Source organism: Brienomyrus brachyistius, chromosome 23, assembly GCF_023856365.1.
Source record: "Brienomyrus brachyistius isolate T26 chromosome 23, BBRACH_0.4, whole genome shotgun sequence".
In the NCBI taxonomy this organism is placed as follows: domain Eukaryota; kingdom Metazoa; phylum Chordata; class Actinopteri; order Osteoglossiformes; family Mormyridae; genus Brienomyrus; species Brienomyrus brachyistius.
The window spans coordinates 2066575-2088390 of NC_064555.1; the positions used below are offsets into that span (position 1 = coordinate 2066575).

General features: G+C 44.2%; 1 protein-coding gene across 2 annotated transcripts; it reads right to left on the reverse strand.

Moving 5' to 3' along the window:
• Positions 1-1202: 1202 nt before the first annotated feature.
• Positions 1203-15917, reverse strand: igf2bp3 (insulin-like growth factor 2 mRNA binding protein 3). Of its 2 annotated transcripts, XM_048994548.1 has the most exons (18): positions 15886-15917; positions 15733-15800; positions 15440-15644; positions 14407-14467; positions 9265-9313; positions 6203-6254; positions 6052-6115; positions 5445-5723; positions 5222-5356; positions 4841-4963; positions 4626-4761; positions 4242-4370; positions 4007-4075; positions 3077-3193; positions 2800-2874; positions 2594-2725; positions 2325-2438; positions 1203-1407 (listed from the first exon to the last, which is right to left on the reverse strand). In XM_048994548.1, the coding sequence occupies exons 3-18, from the start codon at positions 15612-15614 to the stop codon at positions 1309-1311; spliced, it is 1809 nt and encodes a 602-aa protein (XP_048850505.1). In that variant the 5' UTR covers positions 15615-15644; positions 15733-15800; positions 15886-15917; the 3' UTR covers positions 1203-1308. The 2 variants fall into 2 exon arrangements, with proteins under 2 accessions (XP_048850505.1, XP_048850506.1); XM_048994549.1 differs by lacking the exon at positions 4007-4075 and having other exon boundaries at positions 15733-15917.
• Between the last annotated feature and the right edge of the window lie 5899 nt (positions 15918-21816).

The window sequence follows — 21816 nt, forward strand, 5'->3', positions numbered from 1 at the left end:
CAGTATTTGTAACCCATCCTGACCCGACGGCGACCCCCCCGGCTCAGTGACCCTTGCTCTTTGAATGTGAGGAGCAGATGTTTCCTTTATTATACCCCCCCCCCCAATTAATTAGGGGTGGCAACGATGAGGCACGGAGGACCCACAAGCCTCGTTACCAGATCCCCACTGTCGCACTCCCGAATGAAAATGGAAAAAAAAATAAAAAATAAAACCACCAAAAATCAATCCCAAAAAGTCCCTAAATAAATAAAAAAAAAAAAAAAACATTTCGGCATTGCTGCAGTATGTAATGTTGGCATTATTCGGCATCTAAATTGTTGCTGTAACGCGTCTTGTTCAGAAGATGGCGCTGAGGACCTCAGGAAAAACTGAGGCTAATTCAATTCAATACTCCCGTTAGCCTCCAGCCAGGGGCGCCGAAACTCATTTTTACCAAATACTCCTATATGTACACAATTTTATACACATGCTCATTACATATACATGTACATATATTCGTAAAATAAGAGCTGAAGGCGCTCAGCTGGCAGCTGACCAAATTTTAAATTTTCTTAAAAAAATAAAAATGTTCAACTATTAGCTTTATAAAGTATACAAAATACCACAAAGCAAAATAAAAGAAAAAGAAAGAGGAGGAACATTTTTTCATATATCATCTTTTTTTGAGGTACCAAAGCCTGAGGTAGTTTAGTAAAATGCATATTAAATCTCCTGGCCTTTTGTTGAACACCTCCTTTAGGTTACTCTGGCAGTGTCATTCATCTCGCTGTACATTATATAAAAAAATGCATCCGAATTATAAAATGCCACTATCAATACTGGGACAATAATCCACTACTTCCCACCCCCCCACTATAACCCTCTGCTCTAACCCCCAACCTCCCCCAAATCCAAAGCAATGCCTTTCTCATATCCACAAGAACTGAACAGCTCAAGCTCGAACACAAAAAACACTGCAGTAGGGGGAGAAACAAGAACTCAACGCGAGAAGGGGAGTACAGGCCCAAGACCACAACCAAGGAAGTGCAGGGGTCCAATTTACTTCCATTGTGTATTTTTTTTTTTTTTTTTGGGGGGGGGTAAAAGGAAAGAAAAAAAAAAAAAAAAAAAAAGAATTCAGTGTCACATCCTGGGCAGTGGGCAGAGACGTGGCCGGGTGGCATTTTTCCTGGCCAAACAAGAGCGGGGGGGGGGGGGGGTGTCTCCTGTTTAAAAGCCACCCGTGTCCCTTGTTGTTCTTTGGTCTCCACTCCATCCCCACAGGCCTGGGTGCGTGGGGTCACCTACAGAGAGCACCCCCCCCTCCTATTTCCTCCTCTGCACAGGCTGCCCCCCAGGTACTGCTTTGGGCTGCTGTTGCCTTTTAACCTGGGACAAGATTTCCTGAATTTTTCGCTGCGCAAGCTGCAAGAGAGAAAAAGGTTTAGTATGGGGCCCCCCCCCTCATCAGGCCACCACACCTTCAGCGGCACTAAGGTAATCAGCTTCAGCACTGTGCTATTCCACTGCATGGTTCTGAAGCACCAAAGGCCTCCAATGTCAGCCCAAAACCACAGCGTTCCAAATTTCCAGCTGGGAAAAGATTAGGACCATCTACAGCAACTTGCTTGATAGAGAAAGACGAGGGATACGGGAAGTGTTAGATCCGTGTTAGAATTCCAGTGTCTAATTCTGTGGAAACTACAATTTTAGAGATGGAAGGAAAAATGCTTCATTAACCCTCTGGGGTCGAGTGCATCGTTGCCGGTGCAGCGCATTTCTCGCTGAAATCTGTAGAATCATGGGAAAAGCTGACTAAATCTGTAATCTCTGTAAAAGGTCCATTATCGGAAGTATTCAAGTTTTTAAAATTTCAGGTTTTTCTTATTTATCCAACTGAATGTTGCAACTACACCATTTAGTCACCTTCGTGTAGCCAAGACTTTGGTGATCTGATATCTGGGATCAACACTGCCACCATTGCTTACTGTGTACTTTCATAATGTTTCTGCAAGTGTTCCAAACTGCATTTGGCAATGTCTATACTTTGTCAAATTACAAACTTTACATAAATCTGACATATGTACAATATACACTAAGATTAGGATGAGTTTACTGCCAAAAACAATTTGCCATGATTTATGATATTGAATGAAACGTGTGATCATGCCCCAGTCAGTGTGTTCCCTACCCCTAGACCCCAGAGGGTCAATCCTGAAGGAAACTGCAAGTAGAACAGATCAGTTCCCCAGGATCTGGGCTGGACTGCATTCAAATCGAACAGGGGTGAAGAGACATGCGCAAATACAGGAGAAAGGCAGAAGGAGACCAAGGCCATTTACCTGACTTGCATAGAAGTGACCAGTGATTTTGACAATGACTTGATCATTCTCGTCAGGTGTTTGGTCTCTGGGTACGACCACTTCTGCACTGGTGAGATTTTGTAGCTCGTTCACCTGCAGTTTGATGAAGGTGTGGGGAGCTTGATGAAGTTGGCAACAGCTACATTACCTTGCGACAACCAACCACCACCATATTACCATGCCATGACGGATGACTCTAGGTCTCTAGGGTTAAGAGAACTGCAGCTCCCTGAAGTCAGCATGCTCACCGTTTTCCCACCCTTGCCAATCACTCGACCGGCAGCGAAGGACGGCACTTTTATGTGTGCTTCCAGTTTTACTTCCTCCTTGGGACCAAAGAAGTTCTCCTCTTTCAACTTCCCAAATATCCGGCCCTGAGCCTGTGGATCGTTAAGGAACACCATCAAGATGCAGACGCAGAGAGCGCAGCGACACCCAGAAGTGACCGGCGTACCTTAAACTGTGCCTCCGGAGGTCCTGCGATGATCACCATCCTCTGCTTGGCGTCAGGACCATCAGCCGGTGCGATCTGTTGTGGGGAATGAGAGTTTCCTCAATGAGGTTCCAGTTTCCAGAGCCAGAAAGATCATTGACGGCAGGGATCTTCAGATATGGATGTATAGTTCACAATATACTGATTAAGCACAGAAGCTTCACACCTGGTTCACAGGTAAAGGAAGGCTGGGGGGGTGGGGGGGGGAGATGAACCAGCAGCTTGAAAGCTAAGGTACCTTGATCGATGCTCCGGCAAATCGTGAAAGCTGCTTGATGTGTTGGCCCTGTTTACCAATGATGGCACCAACAGCCAGGGCAGGGATGAACAGGTGGACTGTCTCAGACTCTGGATGCTGTTGGCAGAGTGTCAGACCCGACTCAATGACATCCGATCAAGATGGTAAATCATGGAAAGGCTCCGATCTATCGGCTCAAAACGTAAACAAGCCCCATGGTTCTGCATTACACCCCCCCCCAAAAAAAAAAAAAAAAAAAAAAAAAAAAAAAAAAACACCCCCTAAAAGAAAGCTTGTAGCAGATGACCACAAATTGTTAAGATGGCACAAGCTATCACACACAAGCAGGGATGCACGTTTCAAGTCCCCTAATCGAGGTCAGAAGCTGGAAGAGTCCCAAGCGTCAACAAGACCCAGGTTGGCATGACCAAGTCGGGTACTAGAACTAGCATTTTGGGAGAAGAGGCCGTCTGAAAGCACCCCAAGCTTAACCCTTTCAGTTCCACTACCTGAAGTTGTGAGCAAGTAGTCACTAATTTAGTATGTGTATCAATACTACTGGGTGAAACGCGTTACATTGAACCCCTGCACACCCCTACCCCGGGAAAGGTTGGGCTACTGGACGAATGGAGTCTTGAGAGAAATGTACGGTTAAGTACAAATTCAGCTGTTGGCTTCTGGAAACTGCTTTGCGTCAAACCAGATAGAAGCCGAAAGCTTCCAGTGGTGCGAAAGGCTGGCATAGATACAGCACACAAGCCTGATAGCAGGACAGCAAACAAGGGGAAAGAAATTAACAAAAAAGTTAGACCCACAGGAGGGCGAGATCGGGGAAGAGGGCCGTTCTACAGGTGGGTTCTGCCCTGCATTCCCTCAGGCAGCAAGCAGCCAGGCGAAGCCGTGCAAAGCACCGTGGGAATGGCAACTTACAGCAAGGGACTGACTGTCTGCTGATAGCACCGATGCCCAAAATGGTGCATCACTCCCAAATGGGAAGCTCTACAGGAGAAAGGCAGACATTATACAGGCTCCATCACCCTACACAGCACCTCCTGCTGGTGTGGCCCTTTATTACATGGGACCCAAACAGGCAGCTGCAAGAGAGTAGAATGGACTACCTAGCATGCCAGCTGGGACAGTGAAAGTCAGACAGGGTACTACTTACCCCAAAGGAGGGGTATCCGGCCTGGGCTCCAGGGGGAGGGGCTGACATGGATGGACTCATGCCAGGCGATGAGGTAGGGAAGAGCCCAAGGGCGTTCAGGTTCAAACCTGGGATAAGGTTAGACTGGAGCTGTCGAGGAAACAAAGTTACTTCCGTTACAAAGCAAAAGGGAAAAGTGTTTGTCGCAATACAAACGCAGCCAGGTGAAGTAGTGAATGTCCGTTCTAGCATTCTAAGGCCGGACGCAAACCCAAGGTTCTGACATCAACTGTACTGCTAGAATAAACCCGAACTGAGACAGAACCGGGGAAAAACGGCCATCAGCTACCCAGCCGCTGTCAGACATCACGGAAGTTCGCCGCCGCATGCGGGGAAACCACGCACATTCATAGCAGCCACGTCATTCTCGTAGGACTCCCTGATCTTCTTCATGACCTCGGCCTCGGCTTTGGCGCAGGCCTCGATGGAGCCCTTCACAGTGATGGTCCTCTCTGGGTTGTAGAGGGTCAAGTCCTGCAGGCTGCAGGGACAAAGGGTCCGTCAGAACCACAGGCGGCGTTGGCGCGTCAACATGGCGGGGGGGGGAGACGTCGACATACGGAGAAATCGTGATCTTCGTCTCCGTGTCCTGCTCGATCTTCTTCAAGTTCCGGCCCTCCTTTCCAATCAATCGGCCAACAAAGTTGTTGTGGGCCAAGATTTTGAGGGGAATCTCTTCCGTACTGAAAAAAAGACATTTGCACCAGTTAGATGAAGAATGAACTTTGACTAACTTTTAAGAAGAATTTTCACCCCCCACACACTCCATCTAATTACAGAATGGGATCAAGATCACTCTCACACATGCAAAAGACCAACATAAAAGGGCAATGAACAATGGCAGGTAAACTTAAGAGCAGCGCAAGTGCAAGACTAGTTACTACATGGCCATCACGGGGTTTGCTGTGGGTAAACAGGTCAGGGGCAGCAGTCACACTTACAACTTAGTGTCCACAGCCTCCTTCTGCATGATCTCCATGATGGTCTTGCAGGCAGCAGAGCAGCCGTCTGGCGTGGAGTGTACCGTGATGGGCTTCTCTGCGGCACCTGCGTTCTCCTTCCGGTGGATGTCGATCCTACAGCATCGGCGACAAAACGGCCAGAGGCTCAAAGGACATCCGCTGAGACGCACGGGAGGAGCGAACCGGGGGCCCGGCTACGTACTTGGACTGCGTCTGCTTGGTGATGTTGCGGATGGTGGCTCCTTCCTTGCCGATGATGGCGCCCACAAACTGCGTGGGGACCAGCATGCGCAGAGGTACGTCAGACTGTAGTTTGGGGCGAGCTCCGGCGCCAGGGGAGCCCTGCCGGGGGGGGCCACGCGCCGCAAAACCGCGCCGGCCCGTCATGGGTGGGGGCTCCTGTGCAGCCGCTTCATCTGGGATGTAGGTCACCTTCAGGGCGTAGCTCTCCATCAGGAAACCGTTCAGCTTCTCCATTGCTCTGAGTCGAGCCGGAGGAAAACAGACAAGAACCAAGCTAGTCAGTCGGGACAGGAAGCTCACTTTCAGGTATCTGATCAAACGCAGGTTCCCACAAACTTTCCTGAAAAATCTGGACACTACGCAACAACTGCAAACACTAGAGGGCAGCAGCTTGCCTAATATTCACTGGATGCTATACTTGCAGCCTGTCAAAGCGCACCTGCATTCAGAGTGGCTGTTTCTCTGACCATAGTACCACATACAACTTAATTTCTAGTTTACTACCAGGACCACAGAAAGGAAATAATCCCGCCAAATAAGCAGCAAAGCTGTCGAATTCTACTTACTGACGAGCCTGATCCTTGGAGGCGTACCGGACGTTGACAACTGCGGTCTCCGTCTCTGTGTTTACTGAGGGAACAAACCTTAAGATTCACTGAAACGTTTCAGAAGCGCAGCACGATTAACATAAAGGCAGTGAAGAGAAAGGGCCCGTACCTTGTTCACAGCTTTCCACGCTGCCATACTGCGCCAACAAGCCGTCCAGCACCTAAAAGAAACGGCAAGAAAGGATGGAAGCATCCGCACATTCAAATAGCAGCCAAAGCCATGTCTCAGAACACATCTCTGAAAAAATACGACCTCCTAGATCACACACGGGGGGGGGGGGGGCAGTACTCATTCCACCCGCAAACGCTGAGAAGTTCACTCCACCAACAGCTCAGGATTTTCCTCAGTGCCAAACCTGCTGGGTATGTACTGAGCAGATCCGAGGTAAAACCAGGTGGAGGCACTACAAAGCTACCAGTCAATTTTAATCCCATAGAAGATCGAGAGAGAGACCTGAATGTCATGGACCGAACCATTTCCACCACAATTATAGCAACCGTCTGTCTTTGGACATTTTTTGGAACCAAAGCGGGAAGAGACACCCATTAATGGTATCTGGTCACTCTTAAGATGATGGATTCTATAGTCCAGCCCAAGCCTGACAAGACCTGGACACCTAGTGCCCTCATTGTACACAGAAGACTCTCTCTCTCTCCATACTTATCCAAAGAAATCCACAGATCACCCCAAACATGCTTGTGTGTGTAAAAAGATCACTTGGTTCCACGCATCCGACACTGAACAGCTATGAAACTAAAGGCATTAAAAAGGGAGAATTAAACAGCTTTCACATCTACACAACACTGGCAAAAGGCTTCACCATGCTAAAAGCTAAAAAATAAAATAAAAATAAAACCCCCACTGTTCATACAAGGACTTTCCGGTAACAAAGTACACAAAAAGCAAAACTCAAAAGGGGGCCCTTTGTTAAAACGAGCCCTTTGAAGCCATTCACAGGAAGTCTGACAGACGGCACATGGTGTGAAACATGCACCATTTCCCACAGCACTGACATGGATAAACAGCACGAGCTGCATTTCTAGGAGACTGGATTGGTCGCCAGGCACACCTGACAATTTGCAGGGGGGAATAAAACGTACAGCAACTGATCAAAATGCAGTAGCCCTACCTAGGTGGGCATGCCCTATTCCAAGCCAACATACAGCCTCAATGCACGGATCTTTCCCATGAAACTCCACCCCCTATCCCCACCTTCCTGCCACTTTCCAGCCCCATTGGCTCGCCAGCGGAACTGCAGCTCCCCTCGCAGGGCTTACACATGGCCCTGACGACTAGCTGTTTCAGCCGTCCGTCAAGCAGCCAACCAATGGCTTCCAAAGGATCCACCCAATCAATAGGCAGAGGCTGGGTTGTGGGAGTGGGGGTTGGGCTGAGAGTTAAAACATGATCTCCATCTTCTCCCAGTGAGCAAACTGAATAAGGAGAGCTCTATGGGGGAAACCATGGGGGCTGAGGGGCTGGTCATACCACAGGCTGAAAGGCAGAAGCAATGGCTGCCAGCACCAGAGAACCAGAACGTGCAAATGGATAACCAGCAAAATGTGAAGGCATCACATGGGAGACGACATTCCATAAAGGGCAAAAGGGCACCCATACCCCATGCAAAACACCGACAGCAGAAATCAGGTCCCTCAACTCCTAGAGCTAAAAACACCTTAAAATGTAAACCTAAAAATGAAGGATCAGAGTGTAACCATGCCAGTCTGTCACCAGACCACAGCACCCACACAATCGGCACGGCCTTAACCAGCATTCACTAGATGCCGGTCACAGTAAACAGGAAACAGAAGATCCGCGCGCCTTGCCGCTCCTCCGCCCGCCATATAAACGCCAAGTAGTTCTGAATAAGGCAACAAAACCAACCCGGCGCCTTGTTCATTTAGGGGACGCGGCGACCGACTATTCAGCCCTCAGACGCTGGGCTGATTGAAACGGACAAACACAGGAGTCGAGGTCCAGGGCACCACAGCCTGGAAAAGGCCTCCTGCATCTCAGGTGTGCAGACAATCCCGCTACACAACGGACCATCTCCGCAATCCCGCTACACAAAAATCGACGAGAAGCGCAGGCAGCCGTTTAACGGTTTTGCTTTCCAAGTCGTGCTGCGACAATTAGCAGCTCTGCTAGGGAGGTCGGGGTCGGATCACGGGAAATCCAACACCAGGTCCTGGGTGCGATGGGCCGACCCTCTGAACCCCGAATATCAGCTACACTTAAAAACACCCCACAGGACAACTACAGCTCCAGGTTACAAACGCAGCCCCCTCCCACACCAGCCTACACAAGACATCTTTCAGCAAAAGCACACACTCGACATCCAAATGTTACTCCTGCGCATTTCAAACCCGTTTCATTCTGTTTGCAATCAGGCTTGTCAGAAATCTACCGCTATTTAAAAACTGCCAGCCTATAAAAAAAAATAAAAAATAGAGGCATGGCTTTGCAGGAAGGTGCCGTGTTCTGTATTCCAACATCACCCTGACCCTGCCAGGCGTCGGTCCCCACTGTTACGATTATATTACTACACAGCGTAACGCACTTTTTTTGCGCAGACCTGTAAGCTGCTTTGGAAGAGCCGGCCACAAATGAGATACCTGTCCTTTTCTGTGGAAATGGTAACATGCGCAAGACAGAAAACAGGAGTGTGACGCCCTAGCTTTGGGCAAAACACGCTATATGCGCATTAATGCCAAAACTTACAAAAGCCAGATTTGTCTAGACTCTTCTTCCCAACAAATGAAGTTCATTTCTTGGGAGGGTTTAGCTTGCATTGCAAATGGTCTTTCAAGCTAAGCTATATTCGCACAAAACGATGAATGTATGTATGCATGGACCACTACGCACTGGCTCATTACATGACAATTGGAGGGGGGGGGGGAAATTATCCCAGATGGTTGGGGGGGGGGGGGGGGGATGAAACTCCAGCAGAAAACCACCCAGAAAATCTACGACAGCACCCCCCAGTCTAATACAATCGAACATCATCTTTTTGTCATCCAACAGCAACTCATACGCATACACTACCATCTTTACGTAGCTGCTCATTTCCCTGCCTCTTGACAAAACGGAACTCGGCACACTACACGCCTGCCCCCCACCCCCTCCACAGCAAAACGGGCTTTGACAGAAACGAACAGGAATGTACCTACCTCCCACTGCATGTGTGGAGGGATGTTCCGGATCTGCAGCTTGCAGCTCCTGGGAAGAGATTCCATGTTAGTGCCGGTTCCATCCCAGTAGAACCAGACCCACACAACACCCTGCCACACTTACCACCCACAATACGATCAAATCCTCTAGGTTCCCACTTGAAGATATAAAACCCACCTGTACCAAACAAATTAGTGAACAACTGGTAGAGTAAGAGGGAGCGGGACTGTTATTTAATCTGCCGATGGGAGTCTTGTCAGATTGCTGAACTGCTTTACAAACCCGCATTAGATTCTGCAGTGACACATGGACATCAGTGGTCCAAAGCCAAACACAAGGAGCAGCCAATACTAGAACTAGTGCTGCACTCACACGGACACAAGATTGGTAGGAAGGTCGGGGGCTTTCCCCCCCCCCCACACCCCCCCACAGCAAAGCGTGGCACAAGCCTGGGAATCCCACAGTCAGTCACCGCTACCACTACATTCATTGTGTCCATCTCAGCGAACGGCAAATTCGAGACAACCCCCACAGGGGCTGTATCAGGACATAATGCGGAGGATGGAAGACCTTTTCTGCTACCTTACCTGCTCCCTCTCTCATTGCACGCACACCTACATCCTCACCACCCCCTAGCAAAAGGCTGAACACCAAGCCTGCAGTTAGAATAATACTTCTTGCATTTCTCAGGAGGCAAGCTGAATATGCTCCGAAATGGAGCCTTGTTAATTATAACAAGGCTCTGCAGTAACCTTTGCGGACATGCAAACCACACCCTCAACCCGCAGCCGATGTCTGCGCGTGGACCGTCACAGCACCCATGCACACCTAGTGTATGCCATCCACTAGCGGACGGCCCATCTTATGGTTGCTATGAATGATCAAGATCTCACACCAAAGCAGCCCCAACATGTGTTTGTACGAAGGGGAACCTGTACCTATCCTACATGGGCATTTAAAAAAAAAAAAAAAAAATTTGGAAAAATAAAAAAATATGGGATTTCAAAAATGCCATTGTCATACTGTTTGTACCAAAAACATTGCTCTTTATTAATCCCGAGGGATGTTTTTACCTCAGTAACTTAAAATTCACATCAAGCTTTTAATATGCAAGTTTCTATTTTAACCAAATCAAAACTCATTTATACATAGTTTTCCAAAACCGTCGGCTGCAGAGCCCAATACTCCACACTAGGCATCACCTGCCTATTTCCGCAATCAAAGAGGCTTGGATTCATTAGAGAGAATTTTCTGTCGTTCGCGGGACAAATTTGCTTACCTTTACCCTTCATTTAACAAATCGTAAATTTCACAGCACATTCCAAGCGGACACCAATTACGGGGTCAAATGAAAGTTACCACAATGCTTAACCAAACCTCAGATTCATACAGAAAGAGACAATATTACTTACAGCACATTCTCAGGTAACAGGATAACCGGGGGGAGAGAAGCGAAGATAGCAGCAACCCCCCCCCCCCCCCCCCCCCCCCCAAGTGACGCATACAAAGCATCAGCTACGCTATTAACATGCATGTAAAGACAAGCTTAATACCATGTTGACCATGATATACACACAACCTATTCTGCGACTACGTTAAGTAACCAGGTCATCCAATGAGCCTCGACTGATTTGCAATTCGCCTCATGCAACTAGAAAATGCAGACGGCACAGTTTCCGTGCAAAGCTTGTCATTTACAGCAAGGGCAAGTCTGAGTGTGTATCGACATCCAAGGTCTTAGCAACCGTCCCCATGTACCGGTCAAGCTGCAAATCATACCGAGCACCTACGAAGAACACAGAAAAGTAGGCACCCAAATCGTAAGCGCAGACCAAGTAATCCTGATAAGACGGCCACAAAATTACATCATTTCAGATTTATTCACATTGAGGAAGGCAAACTTGAGATTAAGACAACGCCATTCCTGCAAGCCATTGCTGTTCACCACTGCAGCAGAACTTAGTGCTGCCTAATTCATGAATTTTTTACAGGTAATCTGCATATTCTGAGGCTCAGATTTCCAACACTAAAACCTTAACGAACTCCTCACACATTACACGGTCATCCCGAGGCATTTAAAATGTGTCAATAATCCAGTTAAATCCCAGGACATTCGGAAATCATTTTATTTTGTAAAAAGCAGGACACATTGACAACCACCGTCCAGGTGGAGAACACACACCCTCAGCGCTAATGAGGTTTCCCCAAAAACCCCCAACACAGCCTCGCTTCTGCACATCAACCATAAATTCCCCACTCGTTACCAAAAATGCCACGAGCAGCTACGTCAAATTCCCCCTCCCTCTGCCTCAGCATGCAACAGCGATGGCTGACATAAGACACTCGTGAATTCCAACTAGAAACACACAGCTCTGAGGGGGAAAATAAAAATTCCATACATACACCCAGTAACTTCATTTCAACACTGAACTGTTCCATACTGCTATTTGGAACACATTCTCACAAAAATCCACACACTTGACTAGTTTAAATTTAATGTATAGAGAATAGTACAAGCGGTGGACCCAGAGGGAGGACGTAGGGATTTTCCTCGGCCCTGAACGCAGGGCTACAGACTGAAGAAAACGCTACCCTATAGGCTGGTGACCGACAGAGGCCCCATTTGCAGCAAGGGGGGAGGGGAGGGGCTTTGTTGCCACCATGATATTGGCTGTACGCTGTGTGTGTGCTTGAGGAGGGTGGGGCAGAGTTGGAATCCCATTGATCCAAATCCTCCAGACCTCTCAGGCAAATACAACCTGTTAACAGAAAATATTTATTCCACGCAACAGCACCCACCCACCCCAAAAAAAAAATAAAAAATTGGTACGACAGCAGTGCATGAAGCAACTGGAATGCAGCTGCATTTGAAAGCAGTACAAAAATAAATACCTGCAGAGACGCAGTCTACCAAAGCTGCCATTACCAGCTAAATCCTCACAAAGTAACCACAACTATGAAGTACTGCATGCAAAGTGTCCGTGCCCCCACCTGACGTCCCTATAGCCTCAAAACTGCACCTTAAGTTTGACAAGAAATTAATCAAAACATAGAACCTCGAAATTCCAACAAATTTCCCTCAGAAGGGCAGATTTATGCCATAGTCTGGTCAATGATCATTTCAGGTGCCTGTCTGGCCCCCAGGCACCCTAGCAGTTCAAGTCAATTTTGTTGCGCAGAACAGCTTTAAATCTGCCCTTACCAAAATAAGCCTGGGGGAGGAATTCATTTTTAAATATGGAACCGCAAACAGGCACCTAGGCCAACAATCAGAGGGGACACGTTTGGTACCAACTATGACTAGCAAAGAAAATTACATCCAAAAAATACTTTAAGAATGAAGTCAGATTCTGGGGCGGGTGAATATCCATACAGTGTGCGCAAGTCTAACATTTCCGGCCGTAACCCAACTCTTATGACTGCTTTGGTGTGGGGGGTGGACTAATGCTTACATACACGCACAAGCTTGGGGGGGGGGGGGGGGGGGGGAGAGATCTACACTTCTCTTTACCCTCCAATGCACATTCTATACAGATTCTATCCTACAGCTGCATTCCTACTACCCCACCGCCAGCATTATTGCAGAAAACATTTAGGTGCCCAACAATCTTTTTTTGCATGCTGCTGGTTCAAAGGTCAATCAAACCCAGGCCTGAAAAGACAAGACAACTCGAGCCTGAAAATGTCTCACAGAACAGGACAGGAGCTGATCAAGGAACTAAGATACCCAATCATAGGTACACATCCCAGTCACACAAACCACAGGGAATCAGGACCCCAGAACACCCAGGAGCAGCCCCACTGCGCAGGTCACAAGACTCCATTACACATTTCAGGACACAATTTTATCCATTTTTTTTATCCATTCCCAAACAAGGGGGGGGGGGGGGGGGCACAGAAACATCTAGCCACATCCCCCAAAATGAATTTCACACTACAGCAATGTGCTCGCATAAAATACCACATACACCCATATTAAATGGCAGATACGTAAAAGAAATCACGCTATACTGCAGCAAATTTCAAAGCACAGGTCAGGACCCAAATTATAACCTACATCCACAATACACTTAAAACGAAAAAAGGCTCAACGTATTTAATTACACTGCAGTGTATATATAAAAGGCGAGTGTTTAACAATTTGTAGTTTACATACAAAAATCGCTAAATTCACCCACGCTTACTCGCCAATACACACCGATTCAATGTGTCCAAAAAAGGGGCAGCGAAACTGTCACCCAGCAGTCATTTAAAATTCACCTAACCAAGGATAACACCTATTTAATCTCTCAATTTAATGATGAAACAAATTATCCGCGACCAAATAACCCCTTAAAATTCACCAGTTACCCCCTCCTTTATTGCGCGAATTAACGTAAAACGTGCAACGTTTTTAGAAATATTCCAGCACTGCGTCACAATTTCTCAAAAATGAAGGTAAAATATTGCAGCAGGGGCAGAGATGCTTGTTTTAGACGTACATGAAGGTTTGTATTTAAATATGAGGGCCAAGATAAAAGAAAAGATGCCGCGCCAGCTGTTGTGGGGCCTCACACGGAACATGGCGACTAGGCCTCGGCGCTGCCCGCCCGGACGGCGGCGACACGGCGCGAAAGGCCGGCTGCCCGAGCTCGCAGCGCTTACGCACGACATGCACTTTGGAGCAGCATTTTTAAAAACACGCAGATACATTTAAATCGTCTAAAACCGAAAGGGGGGATTCTTCGGCGGATCCCCATGCATCCTCGCAGATCCAGCCACATGGCATTTACACAAACCCCCTACCACCACGAATCACGCTTTTTTATTTCCGCCAAAAAAAATGTAAGGGGTGTACAAAGAATTACTCAAAAAACGCGATGCTGAACGCAACCAGAAGCACACCCCCAAATATCAGCCCCCCTAAATACACCCTTGTATTTAAATTACGTCCACGTGTTTGCTGAATTAACACAAACAAGTCGGTCACACCATTTCCTGATAACACCAAAAAATTCCCATTAATTTTGAAGCCCCGGGCACAGAAGAAACTTAAACGCAGTTGCTTATTTACTATTATTTTTTTTAGGAAAAACACACATTTAAATCCCACATTTGGGCAGACGTACGATCCAATTGAATGGGGTTTGTTTGTTTTTTACCTTTGTCTTTTTGGTACAGAGTGCTCCACTTCAAGAAGTTTTCCATGGAGTTCTACTTTACCTAAGATGAGGGTAAAAAAATAAATATTTCTGATTGGTGGAGATGGATCTAATAGTGCAACAGAAGATCCTGGAGATATGAAAATGGCCAAATTGAGAGTTTCAGCGCACGAAATTTAATACAGATTGAAAATGCACACTATCTGGTCAGTTTATACAACTGGTTATGTAAACTTCATACCACGGTGACAGATTTTACACACTTAACATGGATTACCACTAGCAATTTAAAAAAAGACATCTAATGATCATTACAATTCTTCCGACCCATTCCTTACGTCGTGCACAAATATGTATAGTACTACTTCATTTTTAAATGCAAGTCAATGTGTCATGTACACTGAATTTCGGTGGCCTACATTTTTACCAACACACAGCTTAACCACCTGGTATAAAGTAATTCAAATACTAAAAAAAGCTACCAGAAGCCACACCAACTGTTTTTTAAAAATAATAATAATAATCATGGTAATGATTTTAGGAGACCTGTATCACAGGTATGACACTCCAGCCATTTCATTTAATCTTCCGCAAGTGCGGAAGTCCAAAGGCAAGAAAGTAACAAGACAGCGGAGGTTATTTAAACCACAAACACTGACTATTAACACTGACACTGGCCTTGCAGTCAAATGCGCTATGGAGTTGCATTATAAAAAGCACGGCGCTCATTCTCCGCGCCTGGAAAACGGCACTTTTCATTCCACGACCTGTCCTTTCCCGAGACAGAAACTACATTTTTAAAAGGATCGGAGTGTGCCAAAGTAGTAAGATCCGAAGTGGATGGTAATATATGTGATGGAGGGAGGAGGGGGGGGCCTTTAGTTACACCCTCGATCCTTACATTAAAGAGGCACATCCATCCGATTTAAACGGTGCCGCTCGCCTTGCAAGATCTGCTACATTAAAAATTTAGAAGTCAAATACGACTCCGGATCTCCGAACTAGAAGGTGCACAGTAAACGATCCGACTTACCTGAAAGAATATCGATGGCCTTCATAGCTACCTTCTCGTCTGGGCAATCCACGAACGCGTAACCAGTTTTAACGAGAAACGGCCCATTGAAAGGGATCTTCCACTCTTCGAAGATACTTTGCAACTCCACCGGGCTCGCTTCTTCACTCAAGTTGCCGATGTAGAGCTTATTCATGGTGTTCTGCACGGGGAAACGCTAACCTGGCTACAGGAAGAAAAAAAGCTTATTTATTCTGTCAGATAGTCTTGTCGTGAAACGCACTATTACAAACACGGAGTAGCGAGCCTGTTACCTATTTAGGCTGCCTATCGATGTATTTTAATGAGTAGCCTGGCTGTGTATTACGCTCCTTCGCCGCGTCTATCGTGCAAAATAAATAATCTTAATCATTTATTCAGCCTTTCCTAAGGATGGCGAGTTGGGCAAAAAAGGAGGAGAAAACTACTTTTTGTCTTCCCCGAACCCCTTTTGGCAAAGAGACTGAAAATGTCACACACGTTAATGCTAGCGCCGCCTCTAAATAAAATCGAGAAGAAAAAATCACTTGAATATTCCGGCTTTTTTGAATGAGCCACGTGTTCAAACTACAAATCAACTTCGCACGTGAGGAATCCCAGTTCCCCAATTAAGCCCCGGACTGGCAAAACGGTACGGGAAACTGGGGTGGGGACAGAGTGAGAAAGGAGGAGAGGTTTCGTGTTTGTAAAAACCTACGTGCGTTGAGGGATTTCTTGTGTGCGGCTGTATCTTTCTCCAGAATCACATTTGAGTGTCTTTCATTGTAAGCCTTGTTTCTCATTGGCTAGTGGTTGAAATAGTACAGCGCCATAGCATGCACGCTGGCAGTAGGAAATATATGGGGGTTGGGATGGGGGTGCGGAGGGGATGTCTCTGCGGAGTGATGTATGGTGCAGTTGATAGAAGAAAGGGGGAGGTGCCATTCATAAGTGCTATCAATTCTACATGTTGTACACTACCTAGAACGCACATGTTAAGAGGACAAATTTTACTACAACGACAAGCACACGTTTGGTATCCCCTTCTCGGCATCCATCTTCTCTTTAATAGTTTCAGATTGCAATGCAATCAACAAAACTGACGATTATTCACGACTGCATGAGGCGTATCGGTGTTTTTAGGGAATTATGTCACTGGGCTGTGGCTGCGAAGCGACCGTTTGTTGCTTTTTCCATTGATAATGGCGAATCGTGTCTTAGGCGTGTGTACGAAAAGGCCTCTTCTGTCTGCAAAGAAAGGACTAGCCCTGATTTTCAGTCAGTGGGTGTGGAGAGGTAGAGGAACCCTCCACATGGCCAGTTCCCTTCTTTCTTTTATTGGTTTTATCAGTTTTTTTTACTGTTATTTTTTTTTAAAAGAATCTCAGCATTAAGGTCATGATCCAACAGAATTGGGCGGTGCTTGCGCAAAATAAATACTAAGTTGTTATAATCGTACCATTCGGCTACAGTAATCATAATTCTCGGCAATAAAAATGATTAGGACTTAAATAGACTCTCGACGTAAAACATGGCAAAAACAGGGCTAATATATTTTTAAGCAGAATATTGTTATAGGTTTAAGCGTGTATATTACATGTTACTCATATACGTTACATTTAATTAAAACATTCTGGATACACAAAATAATGTTTAATATCTCGGTGTTAATTTAACACATCCACGCGCTTTACATTTGCTTTCGTGCGATTCTGACTTTTATGCTCATGACTGCTTAGCGTAAGGCAAGCTTTAAATTGTATTTCACACGGTCTCCTGTGATCGTCCAGGTCCTCTCCCTGTATACTGATGGATAGAGATCAAGGTTGCCTGTGTGTGTGTGTGTTTTTAACGGTACAATCGGCCATATTACATCATTAGGAGCAGTTTCCATTCGAGCACCACACGCTACACACAACCCCCACCCCCCAAGCCTGCAAAGGCAGCACCGCCCCGGGTCAGAGGTCGCGTTACTTTGCGCAGCGCTTACAACAGTTTAAATTTCGTTATAGTATACGGCCATTTAAATTTGCTTTCCCAACGCCAGTGTGTAGCAGAACGCATTCAGCAGAATAGTCATAATGTGTGTAAAAATACAAAATTGATTTTTTTTTTTTACAATAAAACTTTGTTTGTGGCCTAGAATGCCACTTTTATATTGCGTGGAATGTTATTCCCAATCCCATCTGGTTCAATCCAGTTACGCTTCTAGCGCGACTGCCAGATATGGAATGTGCTTTTCGTTTCCCTTGCGCTGCAAGTTAAATTGATATACACATGTAAATAAATAGAGAATATTAACGTTGTGGATCCATTTTTGTTTACGGTCTGATATAATACACAACCTACGTTATGGTGGCCGCTCTACTACTTGCCTTGTGCTGGCTGTAAACAGCCTTTCGTCCTATTGGTTGGAATGATCGTCCAATCAGAGAGCAGATTCTCTAGTACTACTTTAGCCGGCTTCATCCAGGACCGTTTATTCATTGGCTTCCCCACATCACTGTCTTTTACAAATCAGGGCGCGAAAAGGTAACTTGTAACTATTTATTCAAATAAATATTATCACGGATCAAAGACCTCGAACGAATTTTAGAAATGGATCAAGTAGTTTTTTTCCCCCACACGCTGGGTTTTATTGTTCGTGCCGATTAAATTGTACTCAGCAGTACGTTAATAATCTATACATGGTCATGAAAGAGTCATTCCACATAAAAAAACTGAATTATATTATTTAGTTAGTTTAATATTTGCATAAAGATAAGTCTATAAATGACGGGTTTATATTTTTACTTCGAAATAACCGATGTCTAGTTAAATATGGCATATGGTTATATTAAAGCTGAGTTATTCGACTGTTCTGTACGGTTTACTTTACGTGGCAGAATATAGGCAATACTACATGAAATTAAATTCTGTGTAAGGACGTCGAAGTAAGACAGCAGGCGATTTTCTTCCTGTTAACGATATTTTATCTTTACTATCTATTTGCTGGCATGTTTCAACCCAGTAAAATGATTTCGTTAGAATTCCTGCTTACCAGTGACTGGCTAGTTTCAGAAGTTTAAATGGTTGCAAAATGCTGCGATTTCCGAAGCTGTAATGTTGTATTGCTAAGCGATGAAGGCATGCATTTCTCCTGAAGGTAATGCGGGAAAGGTTGCTTTGTTAGCCCAGGAGGACCCCCCTCCCATGCATATTCGAGAGAAAGGACTTCCATATTTGTTAGGCTGTATGGTGTATAACGTATAGAGTAAGAAAACCGAGTATTTTCTCGAGTGTCTAACCTTCACTTCCTTGCGCCTCCGTAAAGACACGGAAAACTAAAATCGCATGCGCTGAGATAATTGCATAATTGTACGTCTAATCGTAGGATTTCAGCTAAGAAAGAAAAGTCTCATGCCGCTGACATCTAAATAGTATATATTTTTATTTTTCCGACGTAAAATTTTCGAAATTAACGCGAATTACACTAGATAAACTATCCAATCTGTGAAGTTTTTGTAACCGATTGTTCCGTATCTATATGTTTAGACAACGAATCCAGCCAATGTGTATGTTTCAATGTATGGATCTTTCTGAGTTAGCTGAACGCCATGTTGAAGCTAATAAAACGCTAAAAACAACTTGCTGTGGATTCGGTTCTTTGCAGTTGTACGAAACCGATCAATCATATGCATTTATTGGGCTGTTAAGGTAAACCTTTCAAACTAATCATCCAAGTTAATATTTTCTATTGGTGTGTTTTAAACGGTTCTACATGGAAAATGAATGTTTCCGTTTTCTCTCTGGTCCCTTTCCTCTAAAGTTTTCCACTTGACAAACAAATTTGTAGGATACAGACTTTATGGGGTGTTTTCCCTGCAGAAATGGCGGATGTCTTATACTTGCACATTACATGATTCAGATTTTGTTATTTCGTACTTTTCGTAGAAGGATACTTCTCTTCACATACTATAATTTGTGTATTTTCTTTTTTGCAAAAACTTGGGTAAAACGATTAATGCTTAATGTGCCGGGAAAAGTATACCAGGCTGCGAATGTGCTCATTACGGAAATGTGTAATAAACAGGATTAAATCTGAACATAGATTATGTTTTAGTTGTTATGTATTAGACAAAGAATCGTTGTAGGAGGCATTTTTTCCTGTGTCTGAATGTATTTTAAAACTGCTATTTGAAGTAATAATTTCCAGCAGGAAGATTCTTATGCTGTAGGTCCAATATATAATGATTTTAAGTACTAAAATGTTTGTTTTTCTCTCAGTACAATTTATTAGTGCACAAAACAGTAATTATACCAGGCCATGCTTTTTGAACAGAAAATGGCGGTTCCTGGAAGTGTAAAATAATTGTTTTGGTCACATTGCTTTGGGTAAGGAAATGTAAAGTTGTATTTAATAGTGTAACATTTTTCTTCAAACAACAAGCAAACTTGTGCTTCAATGATGTTTTTCTAAGTCGTAATTAGTAGCTGTTAATTTATATTTTTGTAGCATTTTAAATACAGCTCGTTGTAAAGTATAAAGTTATTAAACAAGTACGCTGGCGAGATATTAGAATTAAACGTATAGTTTTTACACAGCAGTATTTGTAATTTTTTTTGCCACATTCTAATCCTATTCGTACGTAATTTAACGTTTTGATCCAGAAATTAATATAACATAAATAACATACAATACTATACGACAATATAACGTTGTTTATATTTATAATACAATTGCATTTAAATTATAAAATGGAAACCAAGCCCTGTTGGCCTACAGTTTTCTGCCTTAATAGTACTTTAAATATAACATGCTTAGATGTTGTTTGGGTAAATCGCCAGTTCTGCTGTTTACTGTACTGCTGAGAATCATGATTTTGTTTTAAAAAAATCTAAATATAAAATTCCACGTAACTTTCCATAACTGTTCACTTAACGGGCTGTGGATAGACTTAATAAGTAAATAATGGAATTATGTTTGATTCCTTGCATTTAGCTGTTACTGATATAGCATTACCGAGATGTCAAATGTAAAACAACCATAGCACAATATGTACATTCTGCTTTCTGTACACAAATACCTTTAAAAAAAAATAAAAAAAAAATCAGAATCACCAAGTTCTCAAGAATGAGATACATTTGTATTTTTCGCAAAGGAACAAACAATGATAACTTATGAAATTAGTTTAATTAGTTTGACAAGTCATGGATTGGTATGTGACAGCAGATGTTGAAATACCACAAGTGGGACACGGTGTATATCGGATCCCGGGAAGTCTGAATCGTAAAATAAACAATTTCATTAAAAAAAACCTTTGTGTGTGTGTGTGTACATAAACGCTCAGTGTCCACTGAGGAGGCATCTGAACCGAGTACAGGGATTAGCACCTGCATCTGGCCTACACCGTTGTGTTCTATTATATATACACATTCATGCTGTAGCACAGGTGAATCCCATAGCCTTGCTACTAATGCATGTCAAGCTGTCCACTTTAACCCAGGTGAGACGTTATAAACATGGGGTGTGTTTCCCAAAAGCTCTCATTAGTAGCTTACATGGTTGGACCCATTCGGTTGCATGGATCCAGCTGTGAAGTTGCTAATGTAGTTAGAAACATCCTTTTGGGCAGCTCACCCTTGAGTGGTTGCTGCTTAGTGACATTGCAGCTTGACAACTTGGTTGATCAATGCTGGAGACCCAGAAGTCCATCAAACACACTGATAAGAGGTAAGGTGGGCTTGCTGGGAAAAGAACAGAGAGTTTTTATTTTTTGAATAGGACATAATATACTAGCTTTGAACAATGTCATTTTAATTGTGTTTCTAAAACTTCATCCTGGGTACATGGGTCATTTACCGGACGCAGCTCAACAAAGAACCATTTATCTTAATATTCAAATTTAATTGTCATATAGAACACACATTAATTTAGGTAATTCCACAGTCAGTACTATTGGATATAGCACAGACTGTCATATGTGAACTTAAATGTGCTCAGGAAACAGAATCATTTTTTTAAGTGTATTACAGTGAATTTCAACATTATATTTTCAGCAGTGAAGTTTACCACAATGGTTTTTGTTCAGATTCCTTATATATAATAAAACTGTCTCAGAACTGAAGGTGAAACAAATGAATTCGTTTTTACTAGACAATTTTAGAGTTCATTTGTGGTAACTCAAGCAAATGCTTTCTGGATCGATTGTGCAAAAAATGCCCTTTTTGATGAAGTACTTATTTGAAATTGGATTATAAGATTAATTTCTGTATCGGCATATTATGAAAAGGCAGGAAAGGAAAAGATCTTCTGAATTGTATAAAGGATTTTCAGCATTGATCTCGTACTACCATAATGGTGCTTGAAGTTAAACGAAAATACCATAGTTCAGGTGGAG

What these genes read in the sequence shown, in the direction of transcription:
- igf2bp3 (XM_048994548.1), bottom strand. Translation starts at nt 15,614, where the DNA reads ATGAATAAGCTCTACATCGGCAACTTGAGTGAAGAAGCGAGCCCGGTG. An exon ending in ATGACGTGGCTGCTATGAAT is followed by an intron (nt 4,371 to 4,625) that starts GTGCGTGGTTTC and finishes TTTCCTCGACAG; the next exon opens with CTCCAGTCTAACCTTATCCC. An exon ending in TTGGCAAGGGTGGGAAAACG is followed by an intron (nt 2,439 to 2,593) that starts GTGAGCATGCTG and finishes ATCAAACTGCAG; the next exon opens with GTGAACGAGCTACAAAATCT.